Source organism: Mugil cephalus, chromosome 6 (assembly GCF_022458985.1).
Source record: "Mugil cephalus isolate CIBA_MC_2020 chromosome 6, CIBA_Mcephalus_1.1, whole genome shotgun sequence".
NCBI classification, from domain to species: Eukaryota; Metazoa; Chordata; class Actinopteri; order Mugiliformes; family Mugilidae; genus Mugil; species Mugil cephalus.
The window spans coordinates 22381933-22404461 of NC_061775.1; the positions used below are offsets into that span (position 1 = coordinate 22381933).

At 41.9% G+C, this 22529-nt stretch overlaps 1 protein-coding gene across 4 annotated transcripts in view; it reads right to left on the minus strand.

Moving 5' to 3' along the window:
- pde4ba (phosphodiesterase 4B, cAMP-specific a) overlaps positions 1-22529 on the minus strand; it is a 181419-nt gene that overhangs the window by 43182 nt on the left and 115708 nt on the right. For all 4 annotated transcript variants that reach the window (XM_047588340.1, XM_047588342.1, XM_047588341.1 and 1 more), the window contains 4 exons: positions 16537-16731; positions 15673-15709; positions 15337-15407; positions 11718-11770 (listed from right to left, as the gene is read on the minus strand). In XM_047588340.1, the coding sequence (XP_047444296.1) occupies positions 11718-11770; positions 15337-15407; positions 15673-15709; positions 16537-16731 (356 nt within the window). The remainder of the gene's footprint in view (positions 1-11717; positions 11771-15336; positions 15408-15672; positions 15710-16536; positions 16732-22529) is intronic.

Sequence of the window (22529 nt, forward strand, 5' to 3'; positions counted from 1 at the left end):
CACACACACACATGGGTGATTCATGGACATTCATGTATTGGTCACACCTTTGTATTCACAATTTCTTTTATGTAATCTTTACACAGATGCGTGCGCAGGCAGCTCCTGACGCATTTCTCAGCGCATTTCTCAACACAAAAAAAGTGCTCTGGTTGAAGAAATCCTCATCATCATTATACCTCTCATTAAAAAAAAAAAAAAAAAAAAAAAGGAACGTGCAGAATGTCCTGATAATTTAGGACATCATCACATGATCTGGAAAGCTAGTGACGCCTGAGCTATTTATGATCTTAATCTTAACATAATGATATTATGAACGTACACCGATCAGCCACAAGATTAAAACCACTTACATGAGAAGTAAGTGACCATCTTGGGAAAAACTGGGCCCGGTACCAATGTGGATGTTACTTAGACATGTAGCACCCAAGTAGACCAGACCAGGCACCCCCCACCCTATAGCAATGGCACAACTTGTATCTGTGGGATGATCCACAGAGGCCCCTTCCCTCAACCCGCAGGACCCAAAGGCCCCCCCCACTAACAACATCCTGATACCAGACACCACAGGACACCCTCAGAACGCCCAATGTTAGGGAGGTGGTCATAATTTTATGCTTGATTTGTGTATATTTTAATGTGGTTAGTAGGATTTTTCTTGAGTATAAAGTGTAATAATGAATTATAGATCTAAAAGATCCAGGATTTCTTGAAGCTTGTAAACTTCCAATTAGGTACGCAGTAAGAACGAATCAATTCTGTGCCAATACAGGGTGTTTTTCTTCAGGTGAACAAGTAACCAAAAAAATAAAATAAATAAATATTAAGGAGAACTTTTAGTTTTTTTTTTATTAAGGAAAACAACCACGGTAATTTGGGGAAAATTAAAATCACCCACACAAGACACCGGTGAAACAGAGTGTACCCGATATAATTGGACCCCGACCTCTGTGGGAAATCAACGGGGAAAGCATGCCGTGCTATTTGTGAATGGGCTGCACCAGCTGCAGGATGAATATGAACCTTGTTTCACGTAAACTCTGCTGAACTGTCCGGTCTGTTGCAATCACTCATTCAGACTTTTATCGGCAGCATTTACCTGCATGCTGCTGGAGACGTGCCACAACACACACACACACACACACACAAGCTTGCACACACAAGCTTGCACACACAAGCTTGCACACACAAGCTTGCACACACAGCCCGCATGAGGACCTTTCATGTAGTTACTCAGGCATGGATAAATAAAACACGCTGCCTGATCCGAATACACACAGCTCAAGAGCGGTTGCAGTCAATCAGAAGGGGGGGGATTTTTTTTTCTTTACATATCGCAGCCCTTTTTCCTGTCAGCTGTCTAAACAGTTCCCGTCAGAGAAACCCAAACCCTTTCACCTTCTCAAAAGTTGTTTCCCTAAGGTTTCACCTCATTGCCCTGCCAAGTAATGGGACAAGTTCTGCCTGGATACCTGAAGCCGTTGGGGGTGGGGGGTGGGGAGTTGACAGGGGAATGCTTAAAATCTCACATTTGACCTTAAACTTTAATATATAACACGGGGTGAGGATTGAGTTCTCCGGTATAATGTAATATGTGTGCATCTGCACAGTAGCCAGGGCTGCTGTGGGGGGGGCGCTGACTGAGGCCATTAAATTAGCCAGGAGCGGGAAGCAGTAAAGAGGGCAGGTAACATAAGACACCCCGGCGACAGAAATACAGCGACCAGCACACAGGGAAACAGAGCCAAGAAAAAGTTTCTCAACACTTGGAGTCCTTGAGGAAGCAGAGCAGAGGGAACTAAAGAGGAGCTGGTGTATTGAGATACTTCATATGAGCTTGAGAAGCACAATGACAGGTCGTTGGATCCTGTATCTGTGCTACTAAGGCAAAAATATCCCCTTACATCTTTCAGTAAGGGGATATTCTTGACTTAATGCCACAGATACAGCCTGCAGTGTTGTTTCTGATCAGCCACAACATTAAAACCACTTACGGGAGAAGGAAATAAGATTCACCATCTCGTGACAATGCAACGTTCTGCTGGGAAACCTTTGGACCTGACATCCTAGACATGTAGCACCCACCCTGACCAGATCAGGCATCACCGCCACCACATGGATACAGGCACACAAACATAACGGGTTTAGTTAACTCAAAAAAACATGAAAACCTGAAAAGGTGTTGACCTGGCCTCCAAATTCACTAGATTCTGGGATGAACCATGGACATGGGGCCAACTGGCACAACACACAATATTAGGAAGTGGTCTGAGGGTGGTCATAATGTTCTGCCTTATTGGTTTGAAATGCTACATAAGACGAAACCGCTGGCACATTCCTATGTAGATTATGTAATCGAGCTTACAGATGTGCGTTACATTGTTGGGAAAACTCTGACAAGACTGCCACAAGACTTTTCCTGGTAATTCTATATCAGAGTGAATGAGCTGTTAGTTGTTCATTAACTCCTGAAAAGGCCCAGAAAGTCATTTACAGTATGTTCCACATTTCAAAACACTACTTACTGCCGGGAAGACCCAAGATCAGATTTGATCTTGAACAGTCAATAAGATGTTTACTGAGTGATTCAGACTTTTTAACGTCATGATTTACTTAAACTCAAAACCAAAAGAAGCATGTTTTTCTCTCCTGCCTGCATTCACTACGGGGTTAAAGAGCTGGTGGCAGATATTCATCTGTATTTGGAGTTGAGGGCTGTGTCAGTGGGCACCGCCATGGAGGAGTTTTTACTACTGGAGCCTCTGGCCTTAGCCAAGTGTGGTACATGATGACCTAACTATGAGAGCCTGGTAAAAAACAGTAAGCGCTTCGGTGTATGGACACAGACACGTAGCATTACATATGTCTCCAAGAAGTGTCCATACATGAAACACACTGACGCGATCGCCATACAGTGTCATTTACTCTATGTTTAAACCATCAACAAGCAAAACGCTGCCTGGCTGCGCGTAGACCTGCAGCTGAAGGACAAGGTGGAACCTGGAGAACAATTTAAGGGGAGTCTCGTTATATTATTTCACTACGGATGTTTTATCCTTCCCATGTTTATAATGCATAGGGGTCGCAAAATTTAATTATTTATAATAATATAATATATTTAATTTATATTAGCCAGGAGCGGCTAATATATATATTATTTATGATAATATGATATAATTTATAATATAATAAATCTTATCTGTATATATATATATATATGTACATATATAATTTTTTTTTAATTTATTTAAATTTAAATTATTTAAGCTCTCCATCAGTTTGGGAATCCTTGATCTGAAAAACATTGAGGTTATTTATCTCATTATTATATTATTTTATTTTAACTATTGAACACTTATTTTTTTCTTTTTACTATCAGTTTTAAAGTGTTTTCCGTACACACTTCCTTAAGGGCACTAATAATAAAATGAACATTTGCTTACTTTGTAAGAAATTTCTTTACTAAAACAAATACAAACGTTTTTTTAAGTCCAACCCCGTGTAACCCCTTAAGAATTATTCACTTCTGTTGTCACATTCACGCAGGCGCAACACACAGGAAACGACCTGCAGGGATGTGGCAACCACGGTCGCAGTGACGTGATGCCGAGCGTGTGGGCGGCTATCGGGTTGAAGTAATCTAAAGTTTGAGGCAACGACCAGAGGTGAATCATGTAAACACAAAGTTCTCATATGATGCAAACGCCGGCCACAGCAACAAGTTTAGGTAATCCGGCCGAGAAGCGTAAGGGTGATCTCAGAGAGGTGACATCATGAAGACGTAGCTTCGTACACGCGTTAGCGAAATTTTTCAGGTTCTACTTGTTCCACTCGTGGGGAGGAAGGGTTGCTAAGGCAACCAAAGGCGAGGATTCAGGGTTGAGGGCTTAAACTTTCATTAGCATCAGAGAGCAGAGGCTGTTTCTCTGTGTTGTTAGCTACATGTAGCTACGTCGGTTGTTGTTGTTTGCTTTTACAGTTGCGGGGACCCAACCCAGGTCGTTCCTCGTGTCATTTTTCATTTGCTGTACATGTACATCAACAAAAACAAAGAGATGAACCAAGAGCCGATGACAGTTTTATCAGGCACAATGAGAATGTTTGAATCCCTGAGAGAATTTATTTTTCGTCATAAATCCTCCTCCGTTTCTTGCCTTTCCCGGCTCCATATCTCCTCTCGCAACGCTTTGCTTATTCTTCCTCCCTCCCCGAGGAAAAGCCCTTATCTCTCCTGTCCTCTCACCTCATCACTCCCCGTCTTCTCCTTTCATCTCTCCTCCTGTTCTGCCTCTCTTGTCCTCCTCTGTGTGACCTCCTCGGCGCATTCCTGCACGCACAGGGCCACTGTTCGGTGCGGGGAGTGAAGGTTCGCCCGAAGGCCCGAGTTAAATAACATTCACGCTGAGACTGATGAGGTACTTTTCATTCGCTGCCCTTTGCGCCGCTCTGCGAAGCCCCGCTGGCTCAGGGCCGTAAACAAAACAAATTTCGTACAAGTTTCCATGGACAGCGATGTTTCTCCTTCTTGACCGCAGCCCAAAACAACATAAAGAAAGTGTTGATGTTGAGGGAAGGCAGGGAGACGTTGTTAATACGATCATTAGATGGATTAACAGCTCATGAAATGAATAAAATATTTATAGTATGTTTACCTTTATTCCCTGATATCATTCTTAACTGATGACTAGAAGCAGAAAATCTGCAATAACATTATGACTACTGACCTTCTTGTGACAACTCAATGTTCTGCTAGGAAACTTTTGTCCCTGGCATTTGTGTAGATGTTACTTAGACGTGGAGCACCCACCTATGACCTGAAGTGCTGAAGAACAGCACAAGGTGTTGACCTGGCCTCCAAATTCACTAGATCCCGAACTGATCAAGTATCCGTGAGATGCACTGGAACAAGTCCACCACAGGACCCCCTCAGAAGAACCATGTCCATTTACCAATGAGTCAGGTCATAATGTTATGCCTGATCGAATTGGTGCACAGTTAAGTCTCCTGGCTAAGTAGGAAGTGACACATTAGAGCAGGGGTCTTCAAGGACCCCCTACCTACTATATGTGTTCTATATTAAACTCGGTGTAGTGGTATTTATAAATACACATTATTATAATTTTGCATTCAATATTAAATTATTCAAATAATACACAGATATTATTGTGTTTTTTTATTATTTCAAACATATGAAACAGTAGGATGGTGACTGAAAGATAATTTATCCCTTTACTAAAATATGATAATGTGTATTTAAAGAATTTAAATTTGTAGGGGAGTAGTGCCTCCCCTAGGGGTTGAAGACGCATGCGTTAGAGGGTTTTAAGTATCATAAGGTAAAAAATTTGGTGCAACCTTTTCATCAGGTTTAATAACCGATATGAACCCTGTGTGAAGACGAAGCTGTCACCACCAAATATAGCAGCAGCATTATCTTAAGCCGCCTTTAATGTCTTTTTATAACAAGCTTCTCCCTGAGACACAGCTAAGAACTCTCAGGTCAAAGACAAAGAGAGAGTTTCTTGAAAGCCGTGCCCATGTGTAGATGATACCATCGAGTACAGCAAAAGTGTGTGTGTGTTTTTTTTTTTTTTACCCTGTTACATAACCATATTCTCTAAACGCCTTTCACTGATGCACTTAACCCATTCTTGTTCTTCTGAGTTAACCAAACAACAGGAGCTTTTAGGGAAAATGTCACGGGGTCCTGCCGGCCTCGTACGAAAACACCAACACAATGGAAAAGGCACAATGGGATTTAAAAAGTCAACTCGTTGACATCTTTCCACACAACCAGTCGGCCAAACGCGCACACACAGCGTACGTGTGCGAGTAAGGTCGAGAGAATTCAAGAGCCCTTTGCCTCACATATATCCTGTATGACAGTATTTCGCCGCGGAGGTCGCCTTGACCAGGAAGCCAGGTCGTACCTTCGTGAGTTTCTCACAGCTAAACGCTGCGCGAATGGGACGGAATATTTCCTGACACGCCGTGACACAAACCAGCTGCTGGAGGGGTCAGCGTTTCTTCATGGCGTGGATGTGGAAATTTTTTGGCACATGTGCGAGCGGACCTCACTAACCTGTTTGTGATTGTGACGCGATGACGGCTCTGCGAAAACAATGGGGCCTCCTGTACGGCTTTCATTATTCTACTCAATAACTGCCACGCTGAAGGACGAGCGAATGAGGCTGAAATGCGCACGCATGCTGCACAACGTGTACAAAGAAAAAAAAAAACAAAAAAAAACGAAACAAAACAAGCGCTCGATTCGCAATCATCACGTCGCAGGTGACATTCGTGTTTCCTCGGTCACAGTTCCTACTCGCCTTATCGCATTTTAAGTGTCTGACCTAAAGTACAAATAACTGTATCTCAGTCCTGTTATCTCAACCCTTATCTGATAGACCGGCATCTCCACCCTAACACCGTGAGAAAACAGCACTGTAGTTTTCCAGAATGCCACATGGTACTGTGTGGTCAGGAAGGCACTGGCCACAATTAAAGAGCCGCGCCAACTTTAACAGAGCACGACCCAGACTTTAAACGGTCACCGTGCAAAAATGTGGATGTTTTCACTCGACGCTCGACAGAAAATGGGACCTCGTGCATCAGCACCACTGCTCTGGGAAACTTTTAGGAGTTGTGTAACAGTTTCTCTACCTCTTTTGCAGGTGTCGCTGACCTCGGGCCGCACAGGCAAGTCAACGAGCGACGAGAAATATTTGGATAAGGCCAGGTCCCTTTTTCCCACGCTGCGCTAGATTTACGCGCACATGTATCACCTAGGAACATCTGGCAACCTGGTAGGAAAGATGGACGAACCCACTGGGGATGCGGAGGATATGCGGGGATAGTGCCTGACTCTGCCTGACACACGGCTTATTTAAAACTGGTCAGAAATGTGGAGCTGAGGCTGTCGCCGAAAGCTTCCATTCCCTCAATTAAATGCGACGTCCAATCTTGAAGCTATTTAGACGGGCCCATAATACGAAGACTCATCTCCAGTCTCGTAAAAAGGGTGAATGAGCCATAGAGACCAAAACATTTTTAGTTCCAGGCCGTAAACGTGTTTATTTCTGTTGTAAAGTTGGGCTTTTTAATATGGGGTCGATGGGGACTGACTCCACTCTGGGGCGAAGCTTAACGACCCATGCACGCGGCTCCAGTTTTTGGCACCAGTCCTGGATATTGAAACTTGGATGTCCGCGTTTTCAGATTTTTGCTGAATTCTAAACCCCAGTTCGAATTAGACAAAAATACACAATCGATCTGGCGTAACATTATGACCACTTTCAGGAGAATGAAATAAAACAGACCATCCTGGGACAGTTCAGCGTTGTGGGATGTGGGCTGTGGGATGATCCACAGAGGCCCCTCCCCTCAACCCATAGGACCGAAAGTCCCCCCCGCTATCAACTTCCTGTTCCTGTCAGACACCACAGGGTGCCCTCAGAAGGCCCGTGTCCATTCTCAGCTGTTTTGGAGGCACAAGGGAGACCTACACAATATAAGGTGTTCATAGTGTTATGCATATGTTTTCTTTTGCAAAGTGCAACACTACTTGTTTCGGTGAGAGAATCCACCAGTCCCTCAGCTGTGAAGCAGAAAGGCCATTAATAGCAGTGCAAAGTCTACCATGCAAAGTACAGAGGAGCGAAACATTACACACATTATGTATGTCAAATGTGTTTAGAGGCAGATTGTCCACAAATTTGATTAATCAATCATCCAAATAATGAAAGTGTAAAAAAAAAAAAATATTTATTCTGATGCCAGGTTATTTATGGCGTTAGTGATAACAGAGCACAGGTTTCAGGCACAGCTTGTTTTGCATCTGATGACTTAACATTAGATGCAAAACATGTTGAATTTCGTTCAAAGGCTGCATCCATATTATGCAAGCTTTTCAGTTATTTTATTTGCATGCAAAAGCAATTAAAACGCTTGATTTTGGACTCCAATAAAAGGTGAAACGGGTTCACCTGTGTGCAGCACTGCAGGTATTTACGTGTTGTATAGTCGTGTCAGCATGTGCATGTTTGTGCAGTGTGTGGGCACAGACAATAGGCCTTTGTCTCCCTGCATCCTATTTTTCTCCAGCGAGCTGTAACACATGCACGACACACACCTCATCTACACACAGTTCCTCCTGGCTTCCGTCAAGTTACAACAGCTTAGAGACAGCAAAACAGGAACAATCTGATCTTCTCTTCCTGCCCCACGTTTCCTGCCCCCTCCTCCGACAGTCAAGAGAGACAGAGAGAGAAAGAAACCGATAAATGAAAAGCAACTGTGCACAAAAAAAAAAAAAAAAAAAGGCACGATGGACGCAGGGTGTAGGCGAGATGGATGCGTCTGCAGCGTAGATGTGTTCCGTGAGGACGCGGCTCGAGACCATGAGAAAACTGTGGGACTGAGCTGAGGGGGGATTACGTGGTGGGCAGGTGTTGACTGTGTAAAAAGGCACGAGCATCTGACAAGAAATGCATTTACCACTCGTGACCATGGAGAGTTTACAATATGCGTGACTAGTTTCAACTGTACTGTTTTTTTTCCAAGGAGGTGGCGTGTTCTAAATGTGGCATTTATCATTTTATTGAATGAAACACTATGATATAGCAGGACGTTATCCAGCATATTCACATATAGGTATATGTGTATTCTTACTCATAGTTTCATTAATATTAGGATGCCACTTATGAATGAATTTTAATCATTTATTTGTTCAGAACATCGGAAAAAAATTTAAAATTTAAATTTTATTTTTAAATATATACTTATTAATAACAGCACAATATTGCATAACATTGTATAGAGTGCACAAAATGAACACTGCAATCAATGGATGAATGGATAATTGTGTTTTGGGATCATATGAAATATATTTACTGTTATTCGGATCATTTTATTGTTTCAGCTCAAGTCTCGTTTTTTTTACGAGACTACGAGAATTAAAGTAGAAAACAGAGAGGAAAAACAGCGCCGTACGATTAGAGCACAAGTGCAAAACATAAGGCCTGCGGGCCAAAAGTGGACCGCCAGAGGGTCTAATCTGGTCCACATCTGCAAGAACTGCAAAAATGACACTGAAGCCATTCACTGCTATAGGGTTCATGCAGTTTCAGCAAGAGCTGCGGACACAACACAACACTAAGACCTAAACAGAAATAGCACTTCTTTTTCTTCACAAACGTTTTGTAATGGTACAATTGAATAAATGTAAACATTTCCAAAACATACTTGAACTTATTTGCACTACAACAAAGTGAAACATTTGGAGTTGTCGTTATTTAGAGATTAATACACTTCTAAGTTAGTGGTTCGGTCCCTCTACATTAAACTGGTTTGGATCACACTTTACTGACTGTGTCTTTTGCTGCAGTTGGCACAAAATATAGTTTTGATTCAGAAAAGAATGAAGAAGCTGCTCGGATCAGATGAGTCGTGAAACATTTTCAAGAAACTCTGCAGGTCCAGTTGCTTTTCTTTAAAGCCTTTGGACATTTTTGATTATTTCAGTTGGTTTTGTATAGTCAAGGAATTTACAAAAAGAAAAAATACACATATATATATATATATAAATAAACATAGAAAATAGAATGTGCTCTGTCACTAAATATAAAGTCAAATATTAAAAAAACAAAAAAAACAACCAATGTACGTAGAGCCGTAGTGCGCAAGAAAAGAAGAAATGAAAAGAGCATATGTAGGCGACTGTGTTACCTAAACTCTTTCAAAAACAAAGCTGATTGTAGCACACCCCGGTAATTTAGTAACGACCCTGCAATGAAAGGTCACGATTCACGTTATGGAGCTGGTTTATGAGACGCACGCGTGTGCACACACACACATTTCCCCAAAACTCTCCAATACATACACACACGCACACACACACATTCAGAGCACCTGATGAGCTGCGGTTCTGAAGAAGGAAGCGAAAACTCAGTCCATCTGCTCTGACAGGAAGTCAACAGAAGCCACATACAGGCGTGCTGACGTCAATCAGAGCCACAGGAACACCTCCCCCCAGCGCGCACACACACACAGACTCACATTACTCACAGTGATACATATACACAACGGTGCACACTCATTCAAGTCAGACACCTTGTCAATCCACCATTGCAAAATGGCACAGGCAAAGTTTAAGAAAACCATCAGAGAATATTCAATTACAAATCCGTCACCGAGTCGGGGCACATACACATCACACGCACACTCACCACACACCCACACAAGTGGTGCAACGTGTTACTAAGATTTTATCAATATGACCTTTGAGATTTAAGTAATAACAAAAATAACAATGAAAAAATGAAGGAAAGGTTTTCTTTCTTTTTCTTTTTTAAATAAGTTGGTGAAAACAGTTTAAATGAGGCTGATGTATTGATGAAAATATAACATGAATGACACATGATCAGACTAAAGGAGTCTTCTCAAGGCACATCTATGACCAAAGAATTAAGGGAATACTTAGGTGAGGCTTCATTTTCACCAGCTCTGCTCCGAAATTGGTTTTATGTAAATCATGTTGGTTTTTGTGATGTTAACTATGCTTCACTGTTCTCAGTTTCGCTGTTTCTCATCGACCTCTTTTTTCTTTTACAATAACACATTTGCTGCTGGTGTTTTTTAAATGTTCTACTTAGACAGTGTGGGAACATCAGCCCACAGGTGCGAGGGTCACGGCCTGATGCTTTTTGTGTTTCATCGAGAAAAAGAATAATTTCTGTCTCGATTAGCGCCTCAGACTAAACCGGAATGAAGCAAATGAGGCACATGTTGAGTCATTGTATGTAACTAATACAGCATATGACACAGAGGACAATTCACCCCAGAGTTCTACTGCAACGTAACAAACAAAAACTATTTTTTTATTTTAATTCATGTTATTTATATCTAAGGAAGCCTTCGGATTGTCAACTGGTGACAACTTTTAAGTTTCCATCAGATTTCAAATACAGTAATCTGTATAAATCAAGGCCATTTATAGGAAATTAATGCCAATTAAAATCAAATAAGCTTGTGACTCGTGCTGTTGAATGCAACTGCATTTAGATATGTTAAGTAAATGCTTTTTTAAACGTACATTTGTATGATTGTAGCGCATTTGTCCGGATGACTGTGGTTATCTCCTGCACCAAATGACCTTAGCTAAGCAACAGGAAGAAATAAACATATTTGCAAGCAATGAGCAATACACACTTTGCACACACACACACACACACACACACACACACACACACACACACACACAACCACACACACGCAGCTGCTGAATATCAAGTGTGATGAAAGAAGAAATGGGAGGTTTGCCGTTATCTGCGAGCGAGCCCGCTGCGATAGACTGCACAGTGTGCGAGTGTAAGGCCCCGTGCGCACGGGTGTTTGTCTGAACTGCCATTTAATTGTGTTTGAAGGAGGTTAATGAGCTCGATGACAAAACAGTCTGGACTACAACGCCGGAGCTGAAGACAGATGGCTAAAAAAAAAAAAAGTGAAAGTCGTCACGTAGGCAAACTCATGCCAAGACGAAGGAAGCGGGAGGGAGGAGGAGAGAATAACGAGAACAAGGGAAAAATGGAGGCAGATGGATGTTTGTGCTAGATGCAAACCAGATAAAGAAGAAAAAAAAACAAAAACAACAAGGCAATCTCTTCATACAGCTTCAAAGAATTCAGACACGCAGCAGGAGATTCCTCTGAGCTTCTTACCTGGGAGACAAACTCTGGTGATTGGAGGCTGGGTGGTTGCTGCAGGAGACCTCCTGGAAGTAGAGAAAGGAGGACGGAAAGATTAGCCTGCACACGTACTTTGGATAACCTTTAAAAAGTTATATTTAAGTAAGTGTTTGACCATTTGCGTGAAGTGTCAGTAGCTCTATTGCACAAAGATTTTGCGGCCCGTTTTTTTTTTGTTATTACACACAAATATTCACTGAAAAAAATAATCAATGGAATAAATAAAGTGACTGTAATCTTGGGAGTGATGAATCATTTTGTCATTTAAGAGACTTTTTTGGCACTGGCCAACAAAAACGGATAAAACCTAACAGTGAAACCAGCTTTAAATATGTCAGGTGATAAAACATTAAATATATACATATATATATATTCAATTAATATTTATAGCACATTTTTTCTATGTAACATCGAATATTTATATATATAATAGATAAGTGATATGTCAGTGTTGCTCTATATATACACACATATATATATACATATATATATATTCAACTCTAGAGCAGTTTATAGGCACCGCACTTGTTTTCTGGTTGAGCTGTGCAACAGGCTTCGCAAACTAGCTTGTTATACTATAAATAGAGTAAAGTGAGGTGCGCGGCGCTGGTCAGTGTCCTGCCTCTAAAAACATTAACCAATTCAAGTGGAGAGGTGACATCAGAAGGGATGAGAGACAGGCCATGTGTGCTCCAGTGGGAGCAGGGAGCAGGAGGCGGGCAGCTGACAGCGTATCAATACATGTCCTTTCAGCGTAAGGACTCTTGTGGGTGGAAGCAGTTCAATGTGTTCTCGCATTAGCATGTTGGTGCTTGTTTGTGTACTTGTGTACGGCTCCTGTCAAAACTGAGGAGTGAAATGTAGTTGAAAGCGGCTTCACATGACCAGTACAGTTACGGTTAATATATCTGGTGGTGGAGCAGAGGGCTGTTATTTATTAATTGATGCGCACATTATATTTATCTGTTTGGGTCCTTTGCTCCTTTGAAGTTTAGTGAAAAGACTGACAATACTTTTGTTTCTGTTCATTGAGCGTGTAGCTACAGCCGGTGGGTAGTTATCCAACCCTGCAAACAACAGTCGATTCCCAAAACATCAAACTGTAGTGCACGTCTGTGCGCTTGTGTATCTCTCAGTCAGAGAAGCGAAATGTAGGTCAAAAACGCTTCAATTAGTCAATACAGCAAATTGAATGTTAATGTAGTGGTGGAGCAGAGGGCTCTTAGCAATTTTTAGAAACTGTTGCTCGCACATAAGTCATGAAGTGAGGAAAAAGAGGCAAAGGTGACCTCGAGTAAGGGCTTATATTTAAGTATTTGTTTGCTCCCTTGCAGAAAGTTCAGTGAAAAAACTGGCAACACTTTTGTTTCTGTTCATTAAGTATGAAGCTACAGCCAGTGGGTAGTTAGCGTAGCTCAGCTCAAGGACTGTAAAAAATGAAACCACTAGCCTGGCTTTGTCTAAAGACTGCCTCAACGGTGACACTTCATCCCCATAAAACTTCAGATTTTAATAACTCTTAACAGAGCCAAGCTTCTTCCTAATATTTACCATCCTTGTGCTCAGATATACCAACATGAGGCTGCAGCATCACATGTATAGCATGTAATTGATCTTCTTATCCAACCCTGCAAACAAAAGTCTATTCCCATAAAAGGTCAGTGCACTTGTGTATCTCTCAGCCTCTGCTCCTATCAATGCAGAGAAGCGAAATGTAGGTCAAATAGGCTTCAAATAGTCGATACAGCAAATTGAATGGTAATGTAGTGGTGGAGCGCAGGGTTCTTAGCAATTGTTAGAAACTGTTCCTTGCACATAATCACGTATAAGTCACGGAAATGAGGAAAAGAAACAAAGGTGGCCTTCAGTAAAGGCTTATATTCCAGTATTTGTTTGCTCCCTTGCAGAAAGTTCAGAGAAAGAAACTGGCAACACTTTCGTTTCTGTTCATTAAGTATGAAGCTATAGCCAGTGGGTAGTTAGCGTAGCTCAGCTCAAAGACTGTAAAAAAGAAAACCGCTAGCCTGGCTCCGTCTAAAGACTGCCTCAACGGTGACACTTCATCCCCATAAAACTTCAGATTTTAATAACTCTCAACAGAGCCAAGCTACTTCCTAATATTTCCCGTCTTTATGCTCAGTTATACCAACATAAGGCTGCAGCTTCATTTGTATAGCACATATATACACAAATATATATGGGAATGTAATTAATCTTCTTATCCAACCATGCAAACAAAAGTCTATTCCGATAAAAGGTCAGAGCAATTGTATATCTCTCAGCCTCAATGCAGAGAACTGAAATGTAGGTCAAATAGACTTCAAGTAGTTAGTAGATAGGTAGTAGATACAGCAAATTGAGCATTAGCACAGGGCTCTTAGCAACTCTTAAAAACTGTTGCTTGCACATAATCACACGTAAGTCATGAAGTGAGGAAAACAGGCCTTCAATAAAGGCTTATATTCAAGTATTAGTTTGCTCTCGAAAGAAAATTCAGTGAAAAGACTGACAACACTTTTGTTTCTGTTCATTACATATGGAGCTACAGCCAGTGGGCAGTTAGCGTAGCTCAGCTCAAAGATGGGAAAATGCTAGCCTGGCTTGGTCTAAAGACTGCCTCAAAGGTGACACTTCACCCCCACAATAACTCCTAACAGAGTGGGAGTGTGATTGATCTTCTCATCCACCCAAAAGTCAACAAAAGTTCCAAAACAAGTCTGTGCACTTGTGTATCTCTCAGTCTCTGCTCCTACCAGTGCAGAGAAGCAAAATGTAGGTCAAAAAGGCTCCATATAGTAAATACAGCAAATGAATGTTAATGTAGTGGTGGAGCTGAGGGCCCTTGGCCTTTTTAGAAACTGTTGCTTGCACAGAATCGCACATAAGTCATGGAAGTGAGGAGGAGAGAGAACGGTGACCTACATACATCTGGATAGGTTGTCCCACCTCTGCTGGGAGTGATGATGCTAAAGGTGACGTCTGCTGCTGCAGCTCTGACAAACTGCGCTGCTTTTCGTTAGACCGGATCTGCTTATTCCGTGTGTTTGATGAGTTTGCTGCACATGTGTTTCAGTCCTGCATCACCGCATGTTGAACGCACAGGTAATGAAAAGCAGTGCGACTGACGTAGTGCACCATAAATACAGCGCATAGTTTAAATGCGTACCACTGATTCCCTCCGTGCGACTATTTGTGGCAGCGTTTTTGTGCTTATTGCATCCCCACCGTTACACTTTGCTGACAGCATGTGTGTATTTATGTGTGTTTGTACAAGGCTTATTTGTTTGCTGGTCTAGTTTAGCTGCTCAGTCGCGATTGGTGGAAACAGCTGTGAGGTCAGACGGTTGGATGGTTGGGCTTAGTGAGTTTAAAGCTCGATGCTTCCACCTAGTGACGAAAGGTTGTAGCTGCAGGTTGAGTGCACACTCCCTTTTGTTTTTAAAGGCACTGAATCTTCTTTTGAGGTGCAATGATGAGTCCCCTGGAGTTTTTTTTCTGGTGAAGTCAGATAATCTTGCACATTTGAACTCAAATCTGATCAAAGATGCAACTTCTACAGAGAAAAAGTTACAAGAAGCAATGGAGCACTTACTTGCTGGAGGCACACTGGACATTGGTCAGTACAGTGAAGTTATTCCTTACACTTCGAAGGCTTGCCAGAACCTAAAGGCAGAATGAGAAGTAATCAGTGCCATACTTTGCACGTTATTTACTATTTGTGTCTGGTTGTAATTCAGAGTGCACAATTTATGAGTTAGTCTTTATAAAATTACACATTTATACGGTGCGTCATTTGAGGTCTGCAGTGTGGACACTGACGTTTCTATTTAATCAGAGTCTGGCTATCCTGCTGTTTAAGAAATGTAGGGATAATATGTTACAGGCTTACATAAGGAATGGTTTGGATAACAGACTATGAGAAAGTTACCTGAGCAAAAGGCGTCACGATCAAGTCATCACCATGTCTGCAAACACACGGGAAAGAGAAAGAGAATAAGAAACATGCACGTCAGGTTGTTGTTGGATACACAGGCGCTACAATCATTTCTGTCTGCTCGGTTGTAAAAACAAGACTAACGATTTCCATCATACAAGGAACTTCATTCCTTTAATTAACAAGTAGCGAGACGGAGTCCAAGGGAGGAGTTGAAGGGAGGACGGTCTCATGGATCAAAAACAGGAGTCTTTGTATCGACGGCAATATTTGTTTTTTGTCATGGCAACCTCGCAAGACCTGGCATTTTTCTTTTTTTTCCTTAGTTACTTTTCATCTTTTTTTGTTTTTTTTTTCTTACCCCGCTGACTGACACCTCTCTTCTCTGACACAGACACATCGGTGCATGCAAAGTGGTCAGCACAGACGAGCATTATTATCGCCGAGAGAAGAGTGACCGTTTCTGGTCCAGCGCCACTGCCGACAGGCACGGCTCTCACCGTGAAACATCACTGGGAGGCAGATATGCAAAACGTGAACGAGCGAGGAAATGGATAAAAAAAGATGATGGACTGCCCCAGATAATGCAATATAAACAGAGGACAGAAGTTAATTGTGGCTCGACGGGGACGTGTTGCAAAGACATACCTGAGACGGGGTTCGTTAAATAGGAACAGTCTGGTGGAAGCAGTTTAATAAGTGCAAATATCAGTAAATCTGACCGGTTCCATCCAGGTTCAATTGCCTTGATCAGACCAATAGATTATTTGGTATTTTAATTGCATTATCCATTCCTGTGCAGCCCCAGCCAGCTGTCTGGTTCTTTATATGTGCTCATTCCCCTGTGCTTATACTCACAGTTCAGAAGCGATGGAGGAGTTCCGTGACATGGATTTGGGGGACAGATCATAGTCACTGTCAGAGCGGTAGAGGAAGGACTCTCGCCGCTGGTTGTGACCGGGGAAGTTGGTGTGGAGGACCAGACCCGAGCCCGGGGAGGCCTGGGGGTCCAGAGGGCTGCAGCTGGCAGATGGGCCATTCTCCACGTCAAAACTGGAAGCGAAAAAAAAAAGCACATAAAAATAGATTTTTAATTTATTTATTTTTTGTTTGATAAGAAGCTATTGGCCCGAAAGAGGCCGTGAGTGACCGAAATTAGAGCGAAATCTAAAGTTCTCATGGCTTCGGTGGAAATCCAGCACATTCCTGTTCTTATTAAAAATATAATTTTTAGTTTCGTTTTGAAGCAGCCTGCAGATTTTAATTAGGTTTTAATGATGAACAGAAATGGAACGAGGAATTCTTTCACATGTCAGCCAACCCTGAACAGATGAGCCGCAGTCACAGACTACCACCTAATCATTTAGACAAACACATACATGAGCAGACTTGACTCAGCCGAGCCTGAGCGGCAGAACGCACGCCGCGTTTAGTCATTCAGGGGCGACGCGAATCAGCGAGAGTGAGCTTCGAGGAGGCGGTGGGAAACGAAGGAGGTTACGAGGTGGACGAGGAGCTCCACAGGGCAGCATCAGTCACGAGGGATGGGGGGTGAGGAGCGAGAGCGAGGGCTGGGGGGTTGTTTTTTATGGCTGCGGTGTATCTTCCCAGACACTTTCCCAAACAAACAGTCTGCGTGTGACATTTGCTTCCTCGCGTTTTTCCGCTGCAGTTTGACTTTCCAAAAAGTCGGCCTCTTTTATTGCTCTGTTCCGCCATCACTGCTTCTTCTGTATAGTAAACACGTGCCAGCAGAGGAGGTGCTGGTTACACGACAAACCGTACGAACTGGAAACCTTTAAAAGATTTATTTCTGATGTTTTTCCAACAGAATATCCAGTGTTTGTGGACAGCTCGTTAAGTTTTTTCTTTTTTCTTTTGGAGCAGCTGTATTGTGTATTTTTCTTGTGTCATCACTCTTACGCAGCTCCTCGTCTGTTTATAGTAATCTGGAACGGGATCGGTTTGTCCAGGCAAAAAGATTTTCCACAGACCAAACAGTTTGAAGATGTTACACCGCTCCTATGTTAGGCCGTGAACACTGATACACAGCTTTACTTTGAATAAAAAATTAAAAAACAAAAAAGGATTGGATTCACATGTTTCTGTTTATCCACAAAGAGAAAGTGAGATGTAAAAGGCGATAGGGCGGCTTTTTTATTTGCACCATGGGCGTCTGCATCCAAGCAAAGCTAATTAAACACATGGTAGCGGAGGCCGGCGCAGAGACACGATGATGCAACGTGAGCCAACTTTACTTACGTAGCCTTAAACAAAGCAGTACACAACAGAAGTGACAGAAAACAGGAAGTAAATAAGAAGAAATAAACAAATATGTGAAAGTTGACAAACTCGATCTAAACCAGTTGCGACATTACTCTTATAGAAAGCTAGCACATAATTGACTTCGGTTGGACGACGCGAACGGTTGAGCCAACATCTGAGGATCTTCAGTAGTTTTTAGCGTCCGTGTTCAAAGTAGTTCGAATTAGTGTTCGAAAATATGACGCTCCTCCTAGTGGTGAGAGTGCTACACGGCATTTTTAGATGGACTTCACAGTTAAGACATTCACGGCCGTACAGAGAGAGAGAGAAGCTAAAACTCACATTTTGGCACTACGTTACAATTTATGTTTCGAAAGGCATCCCACATGCGTCAGCGATCATTTATGTCCATTGTGAGCAATAACGGGTGTTTAATGAGATCGAGAAAAGACAATAAAGTTGATTTCTGGGGTACGTAACGCCCAAATGAGTCTTTGATCGGCAGAGAGTTGGAGACATTTGTGTAAGTGAGGGACATGAGGACACTGGACAAACTGCTCTCCATCATGGACGTCCCAACCACCATATGTGACTACAGAAGGGCAGTGGGGTTCATTCGCCAACAGACTAATTCAGCTCCGCTTCCACAGCTATACAACAGCTCACCTTCCTGTTACAGACAGTTCCATGTTATTAATATTAATTCACATTATTGCACCTAATTAATATATATTTACCTCTGTTTGTACTTCTTGTATATTTATTCATATGCAAATTTAGAAAATTTTCTGCCCATACTATTTTATTTTATTTTATTTTACCGGATAGTTATATTTTATTTAATTGGTTTATTTATTTTTAATTATTTTATTTTATCTCTTCATGATTTTATTTTTTATTTTCTATTTATTTTATTTATTATTTATTTATTTATTTACGTTTCTTTAGTTTAGTTAGTTAGTTAGTTTAGTTTAGTTTAGTTTAGTTTTCTTTATTTTTTTTTATGTGCAACTACGACCAAGCAATTCCCCTTGTGGTTGAATAAAACCCGTCTAAGCCCAAGTCTAACAGTTAATAAAGCCGGAGTGGGGACAGTGCCAGGCTGTCAGTGGACATCTGCGAGCCTGGTTTTTGTGACGGGCCCTGCAGCGTTGGACAAAAGTTCAAAACTTCCTGGTCAACCAAAATGGATAAACTGTGGATCAACAGATCAGTATCAGGAGAAGCCGTGCAACCATAAGTAGTTTTGTTAGTTAGTTACAGCGTTAAAGCTACCGGATCACTCAGATCACACATGGCGGACTAAGCTAAATAGCATCAGGTATAATGTGTATTTTCTATACATAGTATTACCATTGGTGAATTTGGAGCGATGCATTTTATGTCAACCTGCGAAGTAAGTTTTCCTGAGCAAAACAGGACAGTCTCAATGGTGCTGGTGAAGCGACAGCATCCAGCAGAAAAAGTTATTAATGTAACTAAGGTTCTGTGAATTCACTGTCCCGGTCTGTCAGAAAGAGTTACACAAAAATCTAAGAAGCGTTCAAAATAGGACTCTGCTTTTACATGTGTTTTTAATACAAACATATATATAGAAGGAATCTAAGCTATTCATGCTGCCCAGGCAGAATCTGAGAGCTTTTTTAGTTATAATGTAGTAGTAACGTATTTATTTTCCTCTTTAGTTCCTTGCATCTAAAACACATCCCACTGATGCATTAAGCTTGAATGAAGAATGAATAGAAATGTAAAGCATGTATGTGCACCTCATTCATGTACGCACACGCATGCCTGCACTGCACGCTCGACTACTCTGCCCTCGGGTCAAATCCGCTGGTTTGTGCGTTTGCCATCACGTGCAGAGACGTCTAACTATGGAGCCATGTGCACGGGGAGCCACGTCAGTCACGTCTCACAATCATCTACTCCTTTCCAACTAAAGGCAAAAGCTTCCGATCACGTGCAGTCCCAAGCAAACGCAATAAATATAAAACTTATCATAATGCCTCCAAGATCCATCCGTCCAGGTAAGTCTGCATCGGTCTGTATTCCTGTTTTCCAAAAACTGTGCTCAAATACTTTTTTACAGTTTCAAACTGTGGGAATAAACACAAGCTAACAATAAAACGCAGCCAAAGCAAACAGTTAAAAACACATTTACAGGTAAATGCACTGAGTAGAAAACAGATAAAGAATCAACTCATTTATAAAACTGTACTTTCACCACCTGACAAGTCTTGACTCGCTAAAATGTTATCAACTGGAGCTATATGTGTTACGCTGCCACCAAATCAAGACGCTGGCGCTTGGCCGAACTTATCTGAGTCACATCCCCTCACAACGACTTTACAGCTAGGTGAGTCATGTTAGAAGGCAGCAGACGTAAGAGGTATGAGGTATTACAAGAAATGGAAAAAAAAAAGAGAAAGAGAGAGAGATATGGGGGGGATCTGTAACAGACCCCCAGCCCCCTCCCAGTGGAAACAGCTGATGACTATTATGCAGTTATGCAACCAATGACACACTATGTCAGTACCAGCCCTACTTTTTAGCACTACCACCCAAGGTGCGCGCGTGTGTGTGTGTATATATATATATATATATATATATTATATACACACACTTATATACACATACATACATAGTGGTTACTGGTTTATTTATGGCATGTTTAATAAATCAAATGTTCGATATGTTATGACAACCATGTGAATGATCTTCATAAACAATAACCATCACGTCTTTTCTGTCTGTAACACTCATATGTGCAGCTAACAAGAAGCTTCATTAATCATTCACCATCATCTATTAGTCAGTCATAGATAGGAACATCTTCACGCTTATTAAAGAGCACTGGGCTACCCGGAACCCAGTGACACAATTTCAGTTAAGATTTTTTTTTTATTAGTTTTACCAGCTGCCTCATGTAAATCCAAAAGATATTTAATTCACTGACATGAAGAGGAGAAAAGCAGCGAGCTTTAATATTCTCATACAGTACCTGATACATCGATCAGACATTACATTATGACCACTGTCCTAATATTGTGTAGGTCTCCTTTGTGCCTTCAAAACAGCTGAGTGGAGGGGCCTCTATGGTGGATCATCCCACGGATACTTGATCAAATTTTGGGATCTAGTAAATTTGGAGGGGGTGCTTGGTCTGGTCTAGGTGGGTGGTTCACGTCTAAATAACATCCACATGAATGAATGCCAGATCCAAAAGTTTTTCCCAGCAGAACACTGAATTGTCACAAGATGGTTGATGTTATTTTCTTCTCCTGCCAGGGGAGCTGAAGAGAAAATAACGTTTGGCAATAAGATTCTCAGCCAGTTAATTCAGCAATGCAAGGCAGCTCTGAACTGGAGTGAACTGCCCCATTCTGTTGGAGAAAACTACATTTTTACACAAACAGTCTTATGACTCTCTTGTGACCGCCTGCGTGACTGATGCCAGCGCCTGTCCCTCGCCTGGTCCCCAGGTAGCGACGGCTTCAACCCCAAACACCCATGAGACGGACGAAGGAGGGAAAGCTAAATGTGTTCATTTGATCTCGAAAGATCCCCGATGACCTCTGGGACTCAAAACTTTAAACTCTTCGATAGACGACGTCGACATGAAACGTCAGAACAAAGCAAAGCTACCAAGTATGGCTGTAAAGCTTAGATGATTCTGTGTTGAACTGTGGTTTTAAACTAAACAAAGGCAGGGTCATCTGACCTGTCTGTAATTGTCGTCTCAAGTAATCAAGCCTCGTGATCTCTTTTACACTTGTCTACTTAACAGGGCAAAGACAGGAAAGCCTTCAAAAAAAAACACAAAGATAGACCTTGGGAACAAAGATGCTTTTCTATGGAAAGGGGGATCCTGGTGGTTTAGTGGATTAGCCCATTTAAACGGGAAAAGACCCTCACACCATTTGTTACATCTTTGAAGTTGACATAAGCCCTTTGATTTTGAATATTAACCAAATCAAATCCCAGGTCTTTGGGTCACAGAGGATGAGAACTAGGTTTGTTTGTCGGACCTGTTCAGAGATCAAGAAAACCACAGATGCTTCTTAGGTAGTCGGGAATCAATCAATCAGACTTCAGTGACTTTAACGACCATGTGTGAACAGGATCAAAGCATCACCAGCCATGTTGAAATCATTTGTTTATTTCATTTTTTTTTTTTTTTGACACAGCGCCATCTCTAACCTTCCAAAGAAACCCGGGCGACACAGACTTACGGGATAAGGGACGGGTTTTAAATCGAACTCCATCGTTATGGGATGACTCGGGCATGTTTTGGTGGTGTGTTTCACTAAAGCAATCAGGAAGTGCCCTCTCTGACCCAAGGATGATTTGCTAGGATTACACGACATTCCTTTCCCATGATCCGGCTGCATCCGTGTGACTGACGAGCTCCCTGACGGAGTGACAGAGACAGAAAGTGGGCACGCTCGCTCACTTTTGATTTACCCATCAGTTTATTTCGCCGGGTTTGTTGGATGCTAATCTCCCAGCGGTGCAGATACACAAACGAATGCGAACCATTACTACGCTGATGGCGTCCCCAAATGAACCAAAACTAACATAGATTT